The sequence below is a fragment of the Letharia columbiana genome, assembly GCF_014066305.1.
Source record: "Letharia columbiana isolate WasteWater2 chromosome Unknown Sc0000003_s0, whole genome shotgun sequence".
Lineage (NCBI taxonomy): Eukaryota > Fungi > Ascomycota > Lecanoromycetes > Lecanorales > Parmeliaceae > Letharia > Letharia columbiana.
The window spans coordinates 1423865-1446902 of NW_023501039.1; the positions used below are offsets into that span (position 1 = coordinate 1423865).

Here is a 23038-nt window from a genome sequence, read left to right on the forward strand (position 1 = left end):
CGGCTCGTCCCAGCCCTTGCTTGGCAGTGCTTGGCAGTGCTTGGGAGCAATTTGGCCAACCAGCCCAGTTGGGCCAATCTCCCAAAACCTCGCTTACCTTAGGCCTATTTAACCCCGCCCCCCCCCATGATGTGGCATCATGGTATTGTGTGAAGTGATAAAGTAAGGTAGTATCGTGCACTGTATGGTAGTCGCATGTCGTATTTTGCAAGCAATAGGACCATTCAGCATCTCGCTATCGCCGTCGTCATCTCTTCCCAACACGTTTTAACCCTGTTTCCTTATCATTGACCTCCAAAGATCCCCTGTATTGGCTGGGGGGAATAGTGTACCGATGTACATACTCGTAGACACAATTCGGAAAGATCCGGGCGGCGCTGATGCGGGTGCTAATTGATCATGCCTATTGGGGACCATTGGGGACCAACTTGGAGCCCATAGATAGCTTAGCGTAAAGTATCTTGCAGCCCTACCGCGGTACCTTACTAGTGAGAGACTTCAAGTTCAAGTACCTAAATCATTTTTCAATTTATTAATAGGCAAGTATCTTACTTTACCTTAGAAGTCGATGATCTAGGGCAACGACGTGACGGATAGCATCAATCCCAAATTGCTCCAAGCAATCTAATTTTAGTGGTAGTGGTGGTAGTAGAAAAAAGGGCCCGGATAGAAACTTTAGATTTCTGTAACGTAACCTTGTCCTGCCAAGCATACCTTAACCCTTCCGAAGAGGAACCGCGAGCGTGCGACAATCACCATCCCACCTGCTCCAACGGCCACTCACACCGCTCGCGCCCAACAATCCCTCCATCCAGCACCATGGCCGAGAACATCCCCCCAACCGACAACACCCGCGGCGTCCCTTACTACGAGAAGCTCAAGCGTGACCTGCGCGAAACGCTGCAGAAGAAGCGCCTCTTGGACAAGAACATGGTCTCATCCTTCCCCACCCCCAACAACCCACCCAGCATGCCTATCGTGCTGACCCCCTCTCCCCTCCCAGGCCACCCTCGAAGACCAGATCTTCCGCTACGAAGCCTCCTACCTCGAAGAGACGGGCGCCGGCAACATCATCAAAGGCTTCGACAACTACATCAAAGGCTCCTCCACCACGGCCGGCGCCACGAACGCCGGCGCGGGCGGCGGGACGAACACGAGGAGGAAGGGCCAGGTCGTGGAGAGCGACCGGGTCTTTTCGAGGAGTTCGGCGAGCTTCATGAGGGTAAGGCGTAGGCGCGGGCTCGATGCGGTCGATGTGGAAGGCGGTGTGCTGAGTATTCGGTGATGTCAGGAGCTCTCCCCGACCTCGTCGGCTCAGACGACACCCTCCCACGCCCCCACCCCCACGTCAGGTAACCCGAATGGTCCGCTGTCGGTGAGGGAGGGCAATCATGCCACGCCGGCGAGTTCGACAAACATGAAGGCGGGCCCGAATAATAAGAAAAAGAAGGGTGAGAAAGAGGAGGAGGACAACGATGGTAGAGGTCCGAAGAGGTTAAAGATTACTTATGCCCGGGGTGGAGTCGGAGACTGAGTACTGGATTCTCCGGTTTCGGCAGGTTCATGGGTTTAATGTATGCGAAGATACCCAAGCGTGCATCTGCATTAAGTATACGCACGGCGATATGTACAAAAAGAATCTATCCGACGACCGATCCCGTCTCCAACCTTGACAATCTTTTCTCAAACAGCATTGCCGAATCCTGCGTGAGAAATCACAAATTTACACTCCTCCTGCCTCGCGAATCTCTCTCTCCCTCACGACACGCCTCCATTGCTCGATAGCCACCTCCCCGGCTCTTGCGCCATCAAACGGTTTCAGTGGTGGCCCGAGGTGCTGCGTGGGCCCTTGCACTAGACGAGGCGGCCCACCGTCCACCGTCTGCAATTCCAGGCGCCGGCTTTCGTACACGTCCGGCAAGAAGCCAGACCATGGGTAGTCGGGCCGCGAGCGCCACCGATGAACCAGGGGGCCATCAACGAGTTCCGCGGTCGAAGGCAGGCTGGTGTTGGTAAGAGGAGGCAAAAGTATCTCCGGATTCCGATGGGGCCCGGGCATGTCCGGCAACGGGGAGGTAGTCATCTGCATCGGAGGAAGGACGTTTTCCCATTGAGATGGGGTGTCAAAAGCAGCGCCTAGAGCATCGTCACGAGGATACCGGTCCAGGACGGGTTGACCGGCCCTCAAAGGGTTCTCTGGGTGTTCCACCTCCGCCGCGGCCCTGCTTTGATCGTCGACAGGTGATGGTTCCCTGGCTGAGGAGCCCCGCGTCTGAGCCATATCGCTTTCCCGCCAGCTATGTTGTGAGGACCCGTTCAACTGTCGAAGTTGAGGCTGTTGGCCGTCCCGTCGTCCAGCTGTTGGGGACTGCTCTCTTGACTCTTGCCTGGAGCCGTCTGATCGTGGACTGCAGGAGCACTCCTCCGAAACCATGGTTACGGGAAGGAATGTGGGGCTTTGGGGAAACCAGGGCGCCGTGGGTCCATGGTCATCATCGATTACCCGGTGGATAGCAATGGCGACGGGAGATTCTTGGCCTTTCGGGCTTCTGGGAAAGAGGTGCTCCTGCGCTGGCGCCTTTGGAGCTGACTCGCCCCCTAGATCCCCTTGGTTCGAGACATCGGACGCCAACTTCAGGCCATCCTGGTGATTGGGCTGAATGTCCTCCTGGCCCTGTGATTCGACGATAGGCTCACTGCTTCTGGCTTCGTTGTCTGACTGGTTGAAATCCATGTCGTCTGGTGTTGGAGGACAAGAGGTCAGGGAGATGGTTGTTGAAGGGTAAGAGGATGGGGAGCCGGAGCTGGTAAAGTCTGGAGTTGTTTCACTCTCAGTAGCTGAAATTGTTTTTTATATATATTCGAATAAAACAAAATAGAGACGCTAAGGTTTGAGCAAGTTTAAGTACTCCAAATGCATCCGGATTTGTTCTAGTTCCCAAATCTCACCTGCAAGGATCGCCGCACTCGAGCTGTCTGATGTCGAATCCATAGCCGGGGAATCTGGCGGAGGGTGAAGCCTTGGGATTGACAACGCTCCCCGGATTCCCTGCGATCAAGGTCTCGGAGATTTTAAAAGCGATGTTTTGGACGATATAGTAAAGTAGCGACCTCTGTCATGTAGGATAATCCTGAATAAAGCTACTTGGCTGGATTGTGCGCAGAGAGAAGTTGCCAAAAGATGTATATTGAGCCAAATGCAGTAGTGCACGGTGAGAACAAGACGGAAAGAGCGACAGCGCGAAGGGATCAATCACCTCGGTCATTCCAGGATCTCACACAGGCTTCACCACCGAAGCGGATAGTCAAATGGAATAGATGAGATGAGCATCTTTGTTTTTTGTCTGCTACAGACCACCCTATTTTCTCCCCTTCCTCATTCTCTTTTCTCTCTCATAAGTCTTGCTTTCCCTGCCTTCCTCTCCTTGGATCTCTGCCACCAGCCGCTTGTACTTCTTCTCATACGCACTGTCCTTCTCCTTCTTCTCTTTCAAGCTCTCTCTGGCGATAAAGTTAGCATCCTTCCTCAACTCTCTCAATGCACCCTTGCGCTCGCGCTTGTGCTCGGCTTTCAACTTGGACATCTCGGCACGGTCTCGGTCAGGGTCGTAATGCTTGTCTGGATTGTAGGACTCTTCGAACTTAGGAATGGATGTTTTGATGGCTAACGGTCGGTGGTTGTGAAGGCGAAGAGGCTGGCGGGCGGACAGGGACTGTATAAGTTGTTCGTGGACTTTATGTGCTACTGTCCGAAGCTCCTCCCTAGTCTTGTCGTTGAGCTTCCCAGTTTTCTGTAGGAAGCGCAAAGCGGAGTAGATGATAGCGAAGGCTTCGCAGAAGGCCGACTTCTTGGCCCACAACTCGGCCATAGTCTCAATTATAGCTATGTGCGTCTCGATAAGCACGACCTTGATACTTTGGTCATTAGCTTCTGTGGATTGTGGTGCACAGACGACGTCCCAGAATGACAGCTGCGTCCGCTCTCCAATGGCGTCTGACGTACTACGGATCCGTAATGAATCTGGGAGGCGGTGATGTGGAAAGAGCCCTGGAAGATGCTTTGGCTTCACAGGGCACAGTGCCCACACCGCATTGAGGACATAATTGACTACTTCCGGGACATATCTCTTCGACAGCCTTTGGTACTGGAGGCAAAGAGTACTAATGTAAGTCCCCGTAGCCAGATCGCTAAGGGATTGCGGGACTTCCTGCCCGAGGTAGCGAGTCATGCAGAGCATCGCTGGAGTGACCACTTGGTGGAAGTGATCGGATGTAGGGAAGACTGAAGCGATGGCTGTCAGAATAATGAGATCACCAGGAGTGGGAGCAGTAGGACGGTCTTCGTCAAATGATCTGAGATGTGTCCGGAAAGCACGCCCAATCTCTTCAGGGAAGGTCTTGGCTAGAGAATGGATGTGGCGTATTAGTGCCTCCAAAATGATACATGGAGGATGGTCGGGCTGACATGCCAGGTAAGAAATGTGGTCCACTAGAACTGTTGCAAACCTTCCAAGCTTAGATTTGTTTTCAGCTGCGAGTTTAGGATGATATAAGGCTCGGATTCGTTGTACAACTGTTGGTAAATCCTGAATCGCAATGAACTCCGTGATGTTGAGAAGCTCTCCGTGGGTTTCTGGACATTTGTATGTGTACGCGAGATCATCAGCCACCCCGTTCGCTTTGGGGACACCATCCTGGCCTTTGGAAAAGCTAAGGCCTTCCCTACCAGCATCTTCTTTTGATAACAAGCCTTGGACGAATTCTTGCTCATCACTGCCGTCGCTGGACTCGCTCTTTGACGCATCAGATCCGTTATCGCCTGACAAGTCCACATCAGATTCACTAGCAACTAAGTCGTCCTCGATCAAAAAGTCATCTTCGTCTTCAACATCAAGATGTCGATTCCGATGCTGTCCGAGTAGGCCCGGACCGAGACCAAATATGTTTTCTTCATTTTGGTCGAGATTATCCTCTCCAGGTACCTCTTCCGTAATTTCATTGGAATCGGATTCATTATCTTCTGTTTCTCCCCTCATCCTTCGAAGTCTCCTTTCCTCAAGGTCTTTCAATTTTTGTGCCTCCTGTTGTAACTTTTCCTCGTCAGTCAAAGTCCGAACGGTGGGCTTTGCTCTTTGATCCATGGCCATCTGGCGCAAACGCTCGTCATACTCTTTGTCGGCCTGGGACCTATCTTTTCCGTTCAGCAAAGCCAGTCGATCAGGGTTCATGTCAGAGCCTTGAGGCGGCGGTGCAGCAGACGGCTGAGGCGACCTTGGACGGCCTCGCATGAGTGCGAATAGATCAGGAAGACCTTTATCTAGCTCAGCCCGAAGATCGTCATCGTCTTCTTTGACCTGTTGCCGCTCATATCTATGAAGCTTGGACTTGGCAATGACCTCCTCCATGACTTCTTTCTTAGTCTTAGGGCGCTCGAGCCGTCCGCGATCCTGTTCCACAGATGCTTCTTCCGACGAATCAGTGTCTGACAGTCTCCGCCTCTTGCGTGGCCTTTCCTCGGCATGTCCATTGGCTTGATCGTCATCAGAATGGCCTAGATCAACCTCATTGAAATCGTCTGGGCTACCCGGGTTGTCAAATGACAACGACTCCCCAAAGTGTGTAAGCTGCTCGTCTTCTTCGGCATCTTCCAGGTCGAACAATGAATCCTTCTTGCTACCTCTCTGCTTCTCCTTCACAAAGCGCTCGAGAGCCCTCTCCTCAGGTGTCATCATTGGGTCATTTTCGCCAAATCTGCGGTCCATAATGCCCCCAACTTTCTTGCGCCGCTGCATCTCAACTAATAGAGTCTTTCGGCGCTATATGAGGTCTGTGGTCAGCCCACATCAGCAAGGGCAGGATTGAAACACACATTTTCTTCTCCCAGGCCTTTCGTGACTCCAGGTCGGGATATTGTGCCTTTTTCCAACCTCCCTCCAACAGTTCTGTTACCCGCGAACTCATATTTGCTGCGAGACGGCGCCTTGACTTCGAAAGGATTGAATTGTTCTCGAATGCCTTGTAGTGCAGCACTGCGCTGGATTCTGCTGTCTTTTAGAGCTCCATTCTTGCTGGCTTGTTTCTTCTGCTTCTTCGACTTTTGTGGGCCAACGACACCCTGTTCTCGTAACAATGTTTTGAGCCTTTTGAGCTGCGAAGGAGGCATACTTGGGATGGGCGTAATCGTAGATGCTGCATGCCTCTATACACACGACAAGTTTCAAAACTTGACCATGCATGTATGATTACAAGCCGGGCTGAGGCCTTTGCAGCATACATGTTCTGGGGTTTTACTTTATTTTGCCCGCACCATCGGAAACTCGGCTATTCTCCGGCCCGAGTAGAGCTCCGATATTTGGTACTCGTACTATCCAGAAGTGAGCTACCTCGCTTAATAGCGCCGGGAGAGGTGACCAATCAAACTACGATTTTCGCGGAGAACTGAGTAGTTTGATTGGTTAACTCTCCCGGCGCTATTAAGCGAGGTAGCTCACTTCTGGATAGTACGAGTATTTCGACTTCGATACCGGTGGTCAACAGATCTATCATGGCTTCGAAGTCTTCGGATGGCTGGCTCTGGGTGAGCCTAGGTTAGTATCTGCGTCATCCATCCAAGGTCAGACTGACAGAGAATAGCAATTCTTGGCTATTTTGGCTCTCTCGCCGTTCACAGGCAACTTGTAGTGATACGCCAGGCTTCTGAAGTCACTCGCCACGACAAGCGTCCTAACATCAGCCAGCAGACTGAGGATGGTAAATAAGCTCTGTTCAGTGGAAAGTGATTCATACTAAGGACCATCAGCACTGAAGCTTAAAGCCCTTGGTGAATTAACCCAGAGCCCGGATCAGGATATCAGAGCTGCGTACGTGAGAGCTTGATTGCCGGGGACTACCACTGAAAGTCGGCCAGATCCGTGAAGATCATTACAGACAGGGTTCTACGGGAAGGACCTGCATGGGACATGATTATAGGTGACATTGGTGCCACGGACATCGAGCGACGTGACAAAGCGCTGGCTTGTCTTCGCTTCCTCAGCGATACCTGTAAATCAATTTCTTTGGAGTTGTGTGTGGCATGTAGTGGTGTATCGCTGATTCGACGGCATTGCAGTCCCTGGTAATAAACAGGCAGACATCGTGATGATCTGTCGACACAGCACCTACAAAGCCATCGTTGATTGTCTTTGCAACTTGTTACCAGAAGCCCAAAGCGCAGAGAGGAAATCTGCTTTTCGAACTCAGCCCGAGCGAAATGCACTCTATGTTCTCCATCAAATCCTCGGCTTCGACAATGCGAAAGCGGTAGAAGCTGGTGTGATCAGCAGGTGGCTGGCGCAGTATCCCTTCGGCGGTGGAGACGCTTCAAAATACAAGAAGAAGAAGACTATAATGGAAATACTCGACAACAGGTCCTATTATGAGGATGGCGATTTTGGACGTACCATGCGTGAAATGTTGTTTTGCATGTCAAGGACCCCTTTGCTACGAGATGAGATGGTAGAGCATGGTCTTCTAGATTTCCCAAAGGGTAACCATATTACTGTCAGAGTTAACTGTCCTCGTCGTGAGCAGTGGCCGTGGACTGATAATGTGCAGGATTACTGGAACATTCCAGAAGGCTCTGAAAGGACATATCCACACACAAACAGGACGCGCAGGGGCAATCCCACTGGAACAAGTAACCGACCAAGAGAAGAAAGTTTTGAGGAGCAAGCTTTGCGGAGACGAAGGAGAGAAGCCATGGTGCTTGGCGAGGTTGGACGACCCATTGAAAGGGCTGATATTATAGAGCGAGATTCGGCGGCTCTAGATGGATTTAGATCACAAGTCATAACGACCATAGACGATGAATCGGAAGAGGAGCCCGAGCAGCCAGTTGTTGCGGTTGCGGACGAAGATGCAGAAGAGGAATTGGAGCTGTTAGCGGAGGAGACCATTCAGGCAGAGTCCACAAGGGACGGGGGCTGGTGGGGCTGGCTGAAAAGGCTACGCCCTGACGGTCTGGCGCCAGAGCCTATGTGAGAAATCGTTGAAGCAGCACGGTCTGATGTGGTGTTTTTGCGTTCACGAAATTATACCCAGGCATTACAAGTGTTGATGTGTGTACTGAGCAAGGCGTTTGATTTGAACTTCAAAGGCCTTTCCAAGAGAGTTTCGCCAGATGGTCCGCTTTCTTCCTGCTATTCTTGATCATGCCCAAGTACTTCAACTCAGCCAATGCTCGTGAGAACAGCACTCTATCAGTCTCATCAGCCAGCTGCAGCTGATACTAAGACTATTTGTGGGAAGTCAGAAGACCACTTACAATGCTCTCTGCTGCTCAGCTTCCTCGTCCTCAATCCCATCCCCACCCACTATAGTCCAGAATGCGGACCAAAGATCAGCCGTATTGATCACAGCACCCGACTCCAGATACAATTGATACATGATGGCCGTAGCTGGCTGTGTAGCAGACAAGCCGCCCTCGGATCCACCGCAACAATCACAACCAAGGTAGTCATGTGGCGAACCCAATGCCCGCTCGATTGCAAAACGAGGCTTTGGTGTGAAGACCTCTCGATGTGGAGATTTGGATTCGAAGATGAGGATCTCGTTCAGGAGCAAGTCTTGAGGGTTGATGAGGGTAGTTTCAAAGTAACTGAAAATGGTGGTATAGATGCGATCAACGATCTTCGTATAAGCACTGTCTTGCATTGAGAGAGTCGAGGTATTCTTGCTCAAAGAGACCTTTTGCGCAACGACTGTTGTGCGGAGAGTTTCGTGATGGACGTCATATGCACTTCGTAGAGGGATTTTAGGACCCTCCAAGTGATCGGTCAATCGGTTAAGCTCCACCATAATCTCGGCCAATTCGTATGGGACCGACATCCCTGCCAAATCATCCAGCAGGTCTGCCATGATATCTGAAGGCAGCTCTTTTACAGAGGCCATGATCTCCTCGAAAGCTGCGAATTCGGCCAATTCGGCACACATGGCTCGAATATACATCTCTGACCATGGGGTCTGTGTTCTGAGGGTCAAACTTGTCTGTATTCGAAAGAGCACATTTACTGCCCCAACAATGGCTAGGAGTGCTTTTTTACCAGGCTGAAGTTCCTGCACGACAAGATCTCCGAGACTGTCGTTGTCATCTAGTAGTGTCCTAAGTGTTTCGTATTCTTTCCGGTCAATGAGAGTTTGTGCATATCTGGATAAGTCTTTAACTCTGCGCATATTCATGCGGTGCTGCAACTTCCACAAACCTTCGAAATGACGGCAGGTTTCGCACAGCCTCATAATGCTCTGTTTGACTAGAAGCAAGTGATTGAGTTGTGTTGAGAAAGATGCTCAATGGATTGGCGAAGAAATGCGTCATGTAGGCGTACTAGAAGCATTGTTAATATGGATAGAAAGACAAGAGAGCACAGTCGTTGTTACCTTCAGCGAACTAACGAACGTAGAGCGACTCTGCATGTAATTTTTCTGTCGCTGCAGTATCATTCTGCTCAATTCTGGACCTACCCACACGGTCGGCTGCTCGGATTGGAATGCCTTGAAGATATTTTCAACGTCGACTTGTTGAACGTGGAATGCTGAACCATCCAAGTACCTGATGGCTTCTCTGGACAGTTTTTCTTGGAAAATCTCAACAGACGTTGCAATACCGAAGAGAAGCACAAATGGTATACGGTCGCTCCATGAGCTTTACACATCAGCAACCTTCACATAAAACACTGCTGTACTAACCTGAGCACATGGACGATATCTGTTAAACATTTGCCTTCGAAAGCTTCGCTGTCTTGAAACGAGAGTAGCAACTTATCGACTGAGTGGCTTTGCACATAGTCACTGAGGATCTGAAGGTCGTAATTCAGGCGTCGGCCATCCTATTGGCATTAGCAACTCAAGACATCAATTGCGAGCAGCGTTTGCTGACTTTGGCATCATCAAAGATAGCGTCATCTTGGGAGTCAAGATTTCGAGATGCTGCACGCTGGTTGATATACTTTAAGGCAGTCTTCAGATTAGGACTCTGCCCAGAATTCATGATCACCAAGACTGTACGGCTTTCCAGATTGGCAATTTCCGCTATAGACTCAAACAAAGATACTGTTGTACTGTTGTCTGGTCCAGTCACGAGCAATCCTGTACGAAGCTTGCCATTTGATCTGGTACTTTGTCAATGAACAATCTCAAATAGTATGGGCGACACCAACTCTGCAGGATCTGCACTTTTCACAAATGACGCTACTTCTTTGACCGTCTCACTACTGGCGTCGTCATGGATTCGCTAACTTCTATCAACATTTTAAGACTCTCAACATCACTACGAAGACCTATGTACCTTTAGGAGGGTTTCCTTGGGGCGCCAAGCAAGCTCGAACATCTCAGATCGAATGCGCGTGCTTTCTAATTTCTCCAAACCTTTCAACAGGGGAGCAAATGGGAGCTCCCTATTCTGATCAGCTGGTGCTTTGGCGGGCTCAGTCTTCCTTAGTTTCCATGGTCGTTGGGAGACAATGTCTGCCTCATCTGGCGTGAAGACATAACAGCCCTTTTGGGCAATTAGTAAAAGTATATGGAGAGTATCAATCAGCACAAACCTCGTACTCAGTCATGCTGAGCTGCTGAGATGTGGGAAAATCCACAAGACTAATGTAAAGTATAATTCTGATATTGAGAGCGCGCGGCAAGCGGGAAGCAGCCGCGGGGGTCGAGCTCTATCTTAGGCTCTAGCTCCAAAACGCGAAAAATTTAAACAAAGAATCCTCCGCAATCATATTGCCATTTTTTTGAACGCTCGTAATAAAATGTGGCGTACAACACTTGAGCACACAATAGATCAGTTGCGTGCAAAGGGATTAATGCTGTTGGGAGCAATCGTTTCGGAGTCTCAGGCTTGACTTGATCTTTCTCGCTCCTTCCACGACGGGCCTCAAGCCTCAGTCAGCTTTTAATTCAGGTTGTCACGCCGCCTCTGAATGTATCTAGTCCGGAAACTCACTCGTGTTGCTCCCATTCATTTCTTCCATCCTTTCTCAACATCAACATCCAAAATGTCAACCAGTGGCGCGCTCTATTCGAGCGCATCGCTCAAAGCTGCCAATGCGCAACCCTATAGTGTGATGGAGGGCAAGCTAGACCCGATGCTATTGCAAGCGTTGAAAGACATGAACTTCGACTTTATGACACCAGTACAAAGTCAAGTTTTGGCAGGATTGCCATCTCTGAAGAGTGATTGGTGAGAATCTCCCCTTGCGCTTATGCCTGCTCTCACTTTTCTCGTGGACTATTGACAGTCATCTCAAAAGGATACTAGCTGACTGGTTTGGATAGTCTCGTCCAAGCAAAGACTGGGACTGGCAAGACGACGGCTTTCCTGCTTCCGGCCATCCAGAATACAATCATCGAGGCACCACGTAGAGGGCAGGTTGCTGTACTTATCCTTTCCCCAACGCGAGAACTAGCCCTTCAGATTGCAGCAGAGGCTTCACGATTAGTGTCCAGGTTGAGAATGCCTTTGCAAGTTCACACAGCATTTGGAGGCACAGCAAAGGCGAGCAACCTGAGCAAATTCAGAAACGGCGATCCCAAAATACTAGTCGCCACACCCGGAAGGCTTAACGATTACTTGAGTGAATCGGATGTGAGAGCGAAATTTGATGGAATGAAGACGCTGATTTTAGATGAAGCTGATAGAATGCTGGATGCTGGATTCCTTCCAGACATTCTTAAGGTGTTGCGCGTTCTACCATCTAAAAGGAACGGGCAATGGCAGGGCATGTGCTTCTCCGCCACCCTTCCGCCCAAGATCCAACAGGTGCTCTCCAATGTGCTGAAGGAAGATTATGTCTCAATCTCTACGTACGTATCTTCGAGAAGAAATCTTCCTCTTCGGGATCGAGATTTTATCGCAAGACACGTCTCGGGAGCGAAAGGTTCCTTTTAGGACTTGTGTCTTGAGATTTGAATTTCTTGCTCGATGAACGAACGCTGACCCCGAAATCTTTACTAGCATCGAGGCATCTGAACCTCCGACGCTAGAGAAAGTCCCCCAGTACTCCATCGTAATTCCTGAGGTCGAGGATACATTTCCGGCCCTCTTCTCCCTCATCAAAGAAGAACTAAACGCCACCGAGGGAGACTCAAAAATAATTGTGTTTGGGACAACCGCAAACTTAGTTGCTCTATACGCTCAAGTGTTCGAGGCCCAGACGCATCTCAAGGTCTACGAGCTGCAGAGTCGGCTGTCTCAGCCGGCCAGGACCAAGGCCACTGATGCATTCAGGCAAGCCAAGAGTGGTCTTATGTTCGCTACTGATGGTATGGGCCCCATGATCTCTCGCTATAGATAGGTATTATGTTCTAATTAGTGGCAGTCATCGGCCGAGGAATGGATTTTCCCGATGTCACTCTTGTCTTGCAAGTCGGCCTTCCCGCGGACGCCGATTCTTACACTCACCGAGTCGGCCGAACAGCTCGCGCTGGAAAAGACGGTAGAGCCGTACTTCTCCTGACACAGGCGGAGTCGTTTTTCTTGAAAGTAAATCGACAATTCCCCATCAACGCATATCCCGCTTCTAACAAGATCCTGAATGATGCGACCTCACGTAGCCAGATCTTCAATGTCTTGCAATCCGTGGAGCCCAAGAGCAAACAAAAAGCGTATTCAGCGTATCTAGGCTTCATGAAGGTGTTCCTAAACAAAATGCAGATTGATGCCACCGCACTAGTCAGAATGGCAAACGTATTTGCCATGGAGGGGATGCAGTGCAATAAGATCCCAGAAATGGAAAAGAAGACGGTTGGGAAAATGGGCTTAAAGGGCGTTCCTGGGATTCATTACGCGGCGCCATCTCAGGACGGTCAGCCAGGCATGAAGCGAGACGCGCCTGTTCAGGATCATGCGGCTGATCGCGATGGTCCATCAAGGAGACTCAGGCACCAGGGCGTTCCTGAACCTGTGAACACCTTTGCATACAGCAACGGGTTTGGAGTCCCAGGAGGTCGTGAAGGGCGAGGACGTGGCGCGCCGGGCAGAGGAGACCACGGTATGCGAGGGGGAAGAGGAATCGGCAGAGGCGGAAGAGGGGGAGGAGACCACGGTATGCGAGGAGGAAGAGCAATAGGCAGAGGCGGAAGAGGCGGAGGATCCCAAGAGAAACGTCGTGAGAGGAACTCTCTCGTGGCATAGATGGACGTGGGTATAAGTACATCTGGACAGGCGGAATGGTCTTGGAAGAACATATTCTTTCCCAGAGATACTTAGAAGACTTATAGACTACTTTGATAATGATTAATGCGGACTGAAAGGAAAGCACGATTCTTCACTCCAGATTTATTGCTTTTTTCTTTGAAGATCGAGCTTCAAAGAGGACAAATCCGTTTTAGTCCTTTCTACATTCGAGCACTATGTCCGATAGCTCTGTACAATGATGGCCACCGCAGACATGGTACGAGGTTCGAATGGAGAGGTGTAGGAATACCAATCGTACTCCCACAACCGAAACTTTTTCAAAATAATTGCACCCTTTATAAAGGGATAAGTCTTAGGATACCCCTCGTTTCTCATGTGCATATTCGCTTCAAATATTCATGTTGAGCTTACGTATAGCTCGTCCATATCATGTACACTTGAAATTTAGCCACGCATGGTACATCCGTCAACCGCATCCACAGCTCCGCCGAGCTTTTGCAATCTCTCGTCCTCTCCTTGATGATTCGAATCCGGACGAGCCCAAGGTAAGATGGTATCAGCAACTACTACCTGGGTCAACCAAGAGACGGCGGATAGATCACAACAACCCAGATGCGGAAGAGAACGACGAAGCGAGATGGCTCAAGCGTCAGATCAGCCAGCTGGAAGATGAATTACGAGAAATGGAGGACCCGGGGGAAAAGACGATGATTGAGCCGCTAATTGCGACGCTCTCACCAGAAGATCAGCAGAAAGTCAGAGCTGCGATAATGCAAGAGGAGCTCGAAGAGAAGCGAAAAGATTTAGAGGTTGCAGAGGTAAAACGCAGGCTCGCCAAGCTTGTTCCGAAGAAGAACGAGCTCGAGATACATTGGCAACTGCCGCCAGAACAAGGCACATACCTCCGAACTTTGAACACGAACATAGAAGAAGCAGCTGGCAAGCTCGAGGATCAAGGCCTCCGAAAGAAGCTGTGGAAATCATACGCTCGCTGCAAAGCAGCCCTTCCTCCATTTTTACATCTGATACCGGAAAAATCATGGACTGTTCTGTGGGCAAGCCACCACACGATGTCGACAAATCATCCGCAATGGGCTTTGCATCTGATCACTTTATCGGAGGACATGCTTTCCGCCGGGAAAGAGCTGCATATTTACCAGAGGATCTTATATATCGAGGGTCTGCGGCGTGAAGGACGCCACAATGAGGCCATCAGCCAATGGCAAAAGCTCGAGGGTGACCTTGGAGAGGACAAGCGAGCAATCGAAGAATATGAATTGCTTGGAGTCCGCATGTTTGCATCCAATGGAGACCCAGAAAGGGCCGAAAAGATCGCGTTGGATTATCTGAGACCCGAAAAGTCGGAAGATTCTCGGATACTCATCCCCATACTCAGCGCGTGGGCCCAGCGTGGTGATGCTATTGGCATCAAACATGCTTGGGCTTTGTATCTTCGCTTCAAAACGCAAGTAGGTGACAACATGACGATGGAGGATTATGACAATATCAGTCTGAGCCTTTTGAATGCTGGAAGGGCAGACCTCGCTCTGGCCGTTTTCAAGGATCTGATGCTCACTGGGGAGCATACCGATCAGGGGTCCATCGAGCTCTACAGAAAGGCTGCCAGTCTTATTGGCACGTCACAGTCGAGTACTATAACTCCAGAAGATCTTAACAAGATCTCTCTAACAGGACTAATTGCTCTACCAAGGAGGTTCCAAAACAAGTTCTTCTATGCAAGCTGGTTGAAGAAGCTACTTGGTATGGGCCAGGTTGATGCAGCCGCCACTGTGATTGAGCTGATGTACGAGCGCGGAGTCAGACCAGATTCTAGACATTTGAATGGCATCGTTGGTGCTTGGTTGCGAACTGGGAACGACAAAGATAGAGAGATGGCGGAGGAGATGGCTTGGGCCATGATACATGAGAGACTCGATCTCGTCAATAGACGTGCACATCGCGATGCCTTCAATACCCCAGATATGCCCAACGTTAAAGGTATCACTGTACCTCCACACCTCAGACGTACCATCTCACCTGCAAACATCGAAACATTTGCTTTGCTTCTCCAACATTACGGGCGGAGAGGTCAGGATGACAATGTACAACTGATGCAAAAATGCCTTGCCGTGGCTGAAATACCGCCCAACTCCTATTTTATCAATCATCTACTCTACGTTGATCTACGAAAAGGGCAGCACCAATCAGCGTGGGAAAGGTATGAGCTAATGTTCCGCAAAACACGACCAGATCTAGAAACATTCGCTTGTCTTTGGGACTGTGAGAAAGCGCATCTCGACAGCCTCCTGATACGTGCCAAGGATAGATTCCCGGGACCCCGGAGATTGATGTCAGACATGATGAACTGGTACTCATTACTGCAACCTGGAGAAATCGGACTGGTCCGAGAGGACTTCAGCAAAGAGCTGTACAACCAGATCATCCGCTGCCTCGGCCAAACTGCTGACCTGGAAGGACTCATAGCGGCGCTTTACGCTATGAAAGAGTCGTTCGGGATATACCCCGACGCAGAGACCACTCGCACGGTCAGCGTCCAGGTCGGTCGTCTAGGGATCGGTGAAGACAAGAGGCCAAGGGCTGGGCGCTTAAGAAAGGGAAATACTCAGAGGAGAGCCAATGCCGCTAGAATAGCGCAAGCCTTTTCTCTCTTGGTTGAGCAACGGGAGAAATTCTTGGCAGAGGCCGGATTGGATGATGTGCAGCAGTGTGATGCAGATATCCAGAAGGAAGAGGGGTTGTTCATCTTAGCGGAATTCCTTCGGGCAATTTTGCGGAGGACGACTATGGATGAGGATGCCGTGGAGGCTAACATAGAGAAGGCTGCATGGGAGATGGGCGTTAGCGGTGTACGGATGGAGGACCCTCTCCCTTCATACGATGTATAAAAAGGGCCCATTGCAGGAGTTGAGCTTGGGAACGAGCATCGTAGCATTATACCTCGGTGGAAAATTTCCTGTACCATACATACCCAAAGACTGCGAAAATCTATCGTCTCTTCATTATGTCGTTTGGATTACTGCATCTACCTTCATGTTCTGCAGTCCACGCCGCACATGTTTATTCTCAACTCAGGAGGAGTTTCGAGTACATGAAGAGACCATAGAAATTCCATCATAGTACTTGCTTTCCGACTTGACTTGTTTTGCGGGACAAGGTGCCGTATATCATGGCTGAACAACACCTTGTCCCTCTCGAAGACTTACCAACGGCGGAGTAATCTACAAAGATAGTGATGCAGAGGGAAGGCTTCTCATCCGTATAGACTCCGCGACCTGTAATCCACCTATGCAGCCTGGCCCAGCCGATAGCATGAGTCTTATTGCTCTGGCGTTGACAGAGGTGTGCTGCAAAATTGGAAAGGGAAAGGTATGTACAGAAATGTGAATCAGTGAGGGCAACCAATTGATCCTTTCATCGTCTGATCCAGGTCTGCTTGTTCTCGCCCGCGGAATTTTTCAAAGCTGCAGTGAAGGATTCCCATGGAGGTTTTTTTCCTCTGCCAAGCCTTGTGTGCGACCCTATGGTTTGGTCTGAGGACGACGACAAACAGTGGCTGAGGATGAGGCACAAAGGTACATATTTCCGGGTGGCGTGCTTCCTGCCCTTGGTCTGACTGCTGTACAGACTGTAGCTTGATTCCGAACTCTCGAGCCAGTGCTAATCGTCATACCGGTTGACTTGGTTTCTAATGCCATGGAGAAGGTATCCGACCACTCGCGGTCATTAGCAGTGGTTTGATAAATGTTAATCGGAGGCTAGAAGGATGTCCATTTCGTTCTTAACAGATCGAGCTGAGCTCCAGAGCCACCGCCTACATCCCTGCCCCTGCTTATGTTGGGTGGATCAGAGAGCTTAAGAAGGTTGGAGAGCCCCAGCAGCCGCAAGGCGGTCCGGAATTGAGGTCATGGTCCAAAATCGGCATGCAGCATCTGCAGCAACTCCAGGTCCTCGGTGGAAAGGCAGTCGTTCAGCGACTGTGGAAAAGGTACTTCAAGGTTGAAGTCGTGGCTCTGGGCCTCTCTAAAGAATTGATCATGAATGTCATCGGACTCTATCGCGAGTAGGTCAAACTTAGCAATGGACGTGCAAGCGATGGTTGCTGGGCACAGCGGCCTTGCTTAGTTCTGAGCCTCAAGTCTCTTTGCGCTTTCGGCTTCGTATGGAGGTAGCTCTACGAATGAATTTATCCAGTTGATGACCTCGAGATGCCACTGTAGGCTGTTTTCCTCTTTGAGGACCCAGTGGTTTCTGCGCAATCATTAGCAACCCCTGAGGCATATAGAAGCTAGGGCAGTCATTACTCGTCAGGAAACGTTAGAAATTTGCTCTTGATGCCCTTTTCCTGTAACACATTGAACATTGCTAGGCCTTCACTTATTGGAAGTCGATAATCTAGCTCGTTGTGAATGACTAGCATCGGCGTGGACCAATTCGCGGTGAAGTGTGCAGGGTTCCATTTCTCCCACGAGTCTTGATGTTTAGTGAAGTACGGCCCACCAAGATCGTGATTGGGGAAATATTGCTCGTCCGAGGCTAATTGATTTGTCATGCTGAAGACACCGTCGTGGCATACGAGCGCTTTTCATATTGGATGTCAGCAGACGTATAGCAGTAGACCTTGCGGATACGTTAGCTCAGAGATTTGTCATACCTCTGAATTCTTTCCCCAAAGGATGGCCTTGCATCCAATTCATCATGTAGCCACCATAGCTTGCTCCGAGTGCAACAGCACGGTCCGTGTCTACATAGTCCATACTTTCTTTGATATACGCAAATCCACTGACTAGATCTTGATATGGCAGGCCACCCCAAGACTCTTTGATCGCATCAGTGAAAGACTGGCCATAACCTGTACTGCCTGTGGGATTTGGGGCTACCACAACATCTGCATCAAGATTTCAGAGTCAGTATTGCCTTTTGGGGGGTATTTATCCAGCCATGAAAGGATTCTCCGAAACAAAACTTCCTCAGACATGTGTCAAGAAATATAATTCGTTCGAAAGAGAAAACATAGACCCTGAAATACATACAGCCCTGTTCTGCGAATACAGCTGGGTTCCAACGTGTGCTCCATTGATCATTCCAAGCACCTAAACACCATTCGACGTCAGCATTTTCACTACACCTTCAACTGAAAGTTCGCAATACTATCAGACAGTCATCGGAGACTTACCTTGAGGACCACCATGTATGAGGTAGGCTAGGGGATAATGCTGGTCCGAGCTGAAGCTTGAAGGCTTCATTACCCAAGCATGGACTTTTTCACTAGAGCCTTGGAACCAAATCTCCGAAACTTGGTCCTGCGAAAGGCCGAAGAAAGAGCCATTTCGAGAGTTTGAGGAGATGACCTTTGCTTCTGCCGAGCCTGCAGGGTCCAGAATCGAGTAAACGCTGTTGTCTACCAGGTTCGAGCCCGAAAGGAAAAGGTGGGATGAGTCTGCTCCAAGAGATTGAACATCATCAACGTGTCCGGTCTTAGGCGTCAATGGAATTGGCAGTTCGAGGGTGCCCTGCTCATCGGCTGGGACATCAAGCTTGAACAATCGAGATGTTCCTGTGTCCTCTGCGACCAAGAGCAAGGCCTTGCCGTCGGTGCTCCATCCGACGGAGCCAGGGCTTTTATCCCACAGTCCCTTCCCATCATTTGATTCGAAGAGCTCAACAGTCGTAGATGGTGTGGTGAGATCAGACAAGAGAATTCTATTCTTGTCGGATTCATATCCATTCTCCTTCATTTGCAGAAATGCAGCGCTATTGCCGTCCGGTGACAGCACGGGTGAAGAGCTGGCACCTTCAATGCCTGGCTTTCCATACTTCTTCGGTTCCGAATATGTTGGACCTTCCACGGAGGTATCAATGGAGACATAATAGAAGTTGCATTTCGTATTCGTCGCTGGATTCAATTCAGGATCCTTTGCCACAAAGCCGATGCCATTGATACTAATATCGAAATGATCTTTGCCCCCAAAAGGCGGTATTGGGCTCTCTAGGCCTGACCCTCTTAGGATATTCGTGAGCTTCCCCAAACTATATCTGCCCAGTTTCTCTGTGATGTGCGGTTTCTGTCTGTGAAGAATCCCATGCCATAAAGCATTTCGTTGCGGTTTCACATAGTGGTCCCAATGACGTACCATTAAAGACTCGTATAACATCCCAGTCGAATACTTCTTCGGCTCGTCTTCCTTTTGGTACAAGGAGCCATCTAGCTTCGCTTTGGCTGAGACCACAATGGCAACCCGCTCCGCGTCCAATATCTTGAGCTTAACATCAGATATTGGTGCCGGCACAAGACCAGCGACATAGCTCTTTCCAACCTCGTCGGCACTCCCTACTACCAATTGAGTATGCCCTTTTTCCCCTGATTTCAGCCACAATAGCTCATTCCCGCCTCCCAACCAAGCTGGCTCACTCGTCCCCTCGGCATTAGTAATGAGTGATTGGCTTCCACTGCTGATGTCAAGCACCTTGATCTCCGAGGTTTTCCTGTGTGACTCGAACGAGTAAGTGGAGACAGTATAGACGGCTAGAGTGCCAGCGCTGTTCGGAGATGCTGAGCTTCGTCTGGGCGCTGAGAGCATTATATCTGGGGTGAACTTCTCTGCGACTGTCATCTTGTTTACTGTTCTGAAATCCATTGTAGTCTCTGGTTTCCAAAGTAACTGTGGGCCCAGGGGTAACATGGTATAGTAAAGGAAAGTTGCGAGACATGCAACAGATATGAGGGAAAGCGCAACGGTTCGTTCGGGTGGCATGGCGATTGATGGCAGTAATTTGAATATGTTGTTTGATCTGTCATTCAGACTGGCAGCTGTCCGCAGCTGCTACTTTTCATGAGGGTGATGGCTGGTAACAACAATGGAAATCGCAATGTGTTAGAGTAGTACTCTTGAACGAAGCCTTGGCATAGAAATCATGGCATCATTTTCGGTTGTCTACGGTACTCTGCTTGTTGCACATGAGTACCATATTGGTTTATACGATTCCCGATCCAAGGAATAAAGAAGTAATGTGCATATTGAGTCCGTCTATACAGATACATCCGATGCTAGTTAATCCAACAATGTGTGCAAGCCACAAACAAACACCTTTAATCGCTCTACCATGCATGCCGTTCCGGTCCAAAGAAACTCAGCTCCCCACAAGCCGCAAACACAGAGGCATTCACCTCATAGTACAGTGCTCTCACCAGTTCAAGGCCAAAATATTTCATCAAACTGGTTCTCCACCAACACACAATCATGACCAGTATCCCTTCGACCGCCAACTTTCCATCTCACGATCTCTATGCTCCTTCCTTGCCATCTCCCTTGCGATATACTCCTCCATTTCTCTCCTCATCTCACCCTCTCCTTGACTCGACTCGCAGTTCCGCAGGCCTAAAAACCTCCCAAAGCGCCTCCGCTTGTCCTCGACGCTCGCAACTTCCTTGTCGTCCTTCTGCTCTGCGAGCTCCATTATCCTCTTTATCTCTTCCAGCTCATCGATTTCACCTTCCTCTAGTTCCTGATCGCTTGGCGCCCACCATCTGGCAACGACAGGCATGGGATACCCAAGGCTATATTGACCTGGCGTGCGCTGGTGGTAGAAATGGGCAAGGGAGTCGAGCTGCTCTTCGGACAAGAGGTGGTAGTGGAGTATGGTTAGGGGAAAGTCCGGGTGTGGGAGGCCTGTCTCAATACTGAGGAGAGGGCAGAGCTGGTGTAGAAGATGAGCAAAGCGCCGCTTGTGGATGGGAGTCTTGGATTCGCGGCGCTGAGTGGTTGTAGCACCGGAAAAGCTAGACGTCGATGGCGTAGGTGGGGCACGGCTTGAATCCATGGCGGCCAAAGCAGCTGAATGGAGGAAATCGCCTTTGCAAGACTATTGGCGGAGATTGCAAATGTGAGTGTCACTTCTGCGGAAAAGGCAATAACTGTTCGCTTTTCAGGCTCAGCAGTCGTAAGTATTCTATGCAGAAAATGCTACTATGTTTTGTTTTGATTTGAGGGAAAGAGGGGATGAATCAGAATATTGAGAGGAGATATGAGTCCGTGATTTCCTGTAATATGGTAAAATGAGCTCTTTTGTTATGAATCAGTGAGCTAGCTCTCTCTTTTACAACTGCTTTGTAGTCGTTTTGCCTGGCCACGAAGAGTTATCGTTGTTCCTATTTTTGTTCGTTGAAAGAATATTCTAGCGACACCCTCACCATTTGTCTTTGTTCTTTGTCTCATGGGAGAGGAATTCCAGTTTCACCGACATCCCGAAGCTCGGGGAGACCAATTTTGTCGTTGCCAGTGGCTTGACACGAAAGGCTACGATAAATAAAGGAAAACGAGTTTGTGGAATTGGGTCAATATCTTTCGATTTGGCACAAACAACTCTGCACGATACTGCTATCGGTGATTATCTGAAGCCATTGTCAAAAGGACGTGGGGAATTTGATTGAAAGTATTGAACTTAGTGTATTTTCCCATTGTTACTTCGAATCCAATCTCCACTGCACGATAAATCCGCTTGCTGCGACCTCGAACGTCCCACTGGAGCACATTGGTATACTCACGACGAGAGGTTATGGTCTCAATCGGAGCAATCGACTCACTGAAAATGTTACTGCTCTCCAGCATTTGACCTGCCAAAGATCTCCAAGTCTTAACATGCCAGTCTTTGAAGACTCCCCAAGTATTAGCAAGAATCTCAACAATCACCTGTGTCTAGGGCTGGTCACTACCCAAAAGCCAGGAAGTGGTCACCGGATATCATATATCGATTCCCCAGACGCCCTGGCAGAAGCACGAAAGGAATGGATGATCGATCGTTCCGGACCTCTATTCGGCTACTACCTACCTCAGATGAACGCTTATTTCCAAAGTGAGAGTATTGTGGGCTCGCAAGAATTGCGAGAACTCGACATTACGATCCAAATGGCGTTACAGGCTGACACGAAGCCCAGCTATGAGACCATCTCGGTGAGTCGGACTCTGGTTTCCCTTTTTCCCTTTCCGTGTCAAATTATACATACCCACCCTGCATGCCGTTCATCACTTTGTGGCATCTCATCCAGACAGTAGTAGCATTTCATGACTGCACCTGTCACGGTCCGATTGTTGCCAAACCCCAGCAGTCTCTACCATTCTTTCATCATTTCTCCGTGAAGGCCTTCAGGTAACGTTTGCTGTGGTAGCAAAATGCAAGCCCCAGCGTGAAAGCGTCAGAAAACTACCTTGCAGCCGCCGTAGTATTCCCCGGCACCCAAGGGGCTGGTGGGGCCGGGGGGGGGGGGTCAAGCTAGAGTCCTCAGACCCAACCAAACTCCCTAAGATCAACCCCACTCTTCTCTCTCACCCCTTTGATCGAGACGTAGCCTCGAATCCGTTCGAGAAAATTTGGAATTCCTGGACAAAGCGCTTCTAGCCAAGGACCAGGTCCACCTCGCTACCGGTCCAACGGAACACAACGATGAAGATATCTCGGTGCCTTGCCTCACTTTCATCTGCATTTTCTCCTCTCATAGCGGCATGAGGAGGCAAAGTGGGAACCCTCGCTAACGGTTCTCCGTCTTTGGGAATACGTCCGGAAAACTGCAATCAGCACGTGTCGTATGTGTGGAACAGTCAAGATAGGGAAGCCGGGGGAGCCGGAAATTCCGAATTGTCGGACGGCGGGGGTTGAGGGTGGTAGACATGAGTGTTGGCCCTTTGTGGCCGAGGTGGAGGACTACTGATACCGTTCTCCTTCCGGACTTGCTTGATTGCTCATGGTTGCAATGCACATACGCAGGCTGTGGCTAACCTTATCAGAGAGACGGCGGTCGAGAGAATATGTGCCGAATATAGCTGATGGACTTGCTTGAATGGCCGAGGT

At 49.8% G+C, this 23038-nt stretch overlaps 9 protein-coding genes across 9 annotated transcripts; 4 read left to right on the forward strand and 5 right to left on the reverse strand.

Annotated features, from left to right (window-relative positions):
• Positions 1–819: 819 nt before the first annotated feature.
• HO173_001942 (uncharacterized protein) lies at positions 820–1534 on the forward strand (the record flags this gene model as incomplete). Its single annotated transcript, XM_037303878.1, has 3 exons — positions 820–933; positions 1004–1222; positions 1292–1534. 3 exons carry the CDS (start codon positions 820–822, stop codon positions 1532–1534), a joined length of 576 nt encoding a protein of 191 aa, XP_037169600.1.
• A 189-nt stretch (positions 1535–1723) lies between these two features.
• On the reverse strand, positions 1724–2734 carry HO173_001943 (uncharacterized protein; the record flags this gene model as incomplete). Its single annotated transcript, XM_037303879.1, has 1 exon — positions 1724–2734. One exon carries the CDS (start codon positions 2732–2734, stop codon positions 1724–1726), a length of 1011 nt encoding a protein of 336 aa, XP_037169601.1.
• A 625-nt stretch (positions 2735–3359) lies between these two features.
• Positions 3360–6163, reverse strand: HO173_001944 (uncharacterized protein; the record flags this gene model as incomplete). Its single annotated transcript, XM_037303880.1, has 2 exons — positions 3360–5816; positions 5870–6163. 2 exons carry the CDS (start codon positions 6161–6163, stop codon positions 3360–3362), a joined length of 2751 nt encoding a protein of 916 aa, XP_037169602.1.
• A 381-nt stretch (positions 6164–6544) lies between these two features.
• Positions 6545–8019, forward strand: HO173_001945 (uncharacterized protein; the record flags this gene model as incomplete). Its single annotated transcript, XM_037303881.1, has 6 exons — positions 6545–6587; positions 6634–6750; positions 6800–6860; positions 6908–7041; positions 7109–7539; positions 7594–8019. 6 exons carry the CDS (start codon positions 6545–6547, stop codon positions 8017–8019), a joined length of 1212 nt encoding a protein of 403 aa, XP_037169603.1.
• Positions 8020–8128: 109 nt separating this feature from the next.
• HO173_001946 (uncharacterized protein) lies at positions 8129–10595 on the reverse strand (the record flags this gene model as incomplete). The annotated part of the gene is made up of 9 exons (XM_037303882.1): positions 8129–8234; positions 8303–9184; positions 9240–9361; positions 9415–9679; positions 9724–9863; positions 9914–10145; positions 10194–10267; positions 10322–10531; positions 10581–10595. The coding sequence occupies 9 exons, from the start codon at positions 10593–10595 to the stop codon at positions 8129–8131; spliced, it is 2046 nt and encodes a 681-aa protein (XP_037169604.1).
• A 438-nt stretch (positions 10596–11033) lies between these two features.
• HO173_001947 (uncharacterized protein) lies at positions 11034–13171 on the forward strand (the record flags this gene model as incomplete). Its single annotated transcript, XM_037303883.1, has 4 exons — positions 11034–11218; positions 11314–11841; positions 11993–12300; positions 12357–13171. 4 exons carry the CDS (start codon positions 11034–11036, stop codon positions 13169–13171), a joined length of 1836 nt encoding a protein of 611 aa, XP_037169605.1.
• A 401-nt stretch (positions 13172–13572) lies between these two features.
• HO173_001948 (uncharacterized protein) lies at positions 13573–17259 on the forward strand (the record flags this gene model as incomplete). The annotated part of the gene is made up of 2 exons (XM_037303884.1): positions 13573–16074; positions 16981–17259. The coding sequence occupies 2 exons, from the start codon at positions 13573–13575 to the stop codon at positions 17257–17259; spliced, it is 2781 nt and encodes a 926-aa protein (XP_037169606.1).
• Positions 17260–17313: 54 nt separating this feature from the next.
• HO173_001949 (uncharacterized protein) lies at positions 17314–19947 on the reverse strand (the record flags this gene model as incomplete). Its single annotated transcript, XM_037303885.1, has 5 exons — positions 17314–17443; positions 17497–17773; positions 17847–18080; positions 18226–18285; positions 18369–19947. The coding sequence occupies 5 exons, from the start codon at positions 19945–19947 to the stop codon at positions 17314–17316; spliced, it is 2280 nt and encodes a 759-aa protein (XP_037169607.1).
• Positions 19948–20431: 484 nt separating this feature from the next.
• HO173_001950 (uncharacterized protein) lies at positions 20432–21013 on the reverse strand (the record flags this gene model as incomplete). The annotated part of the gene is made up of 1 exon (XM_037303886.1): positions 20432–21013. One exon carries the CDS (start codon positions 21011–21013, stop codon positions 20432–20434), a length of 582 nt encoding a protein of 193 aa, XP_037169608.1.
• Positions 21014–23038: the final 2025 nt, after the last annotated feature.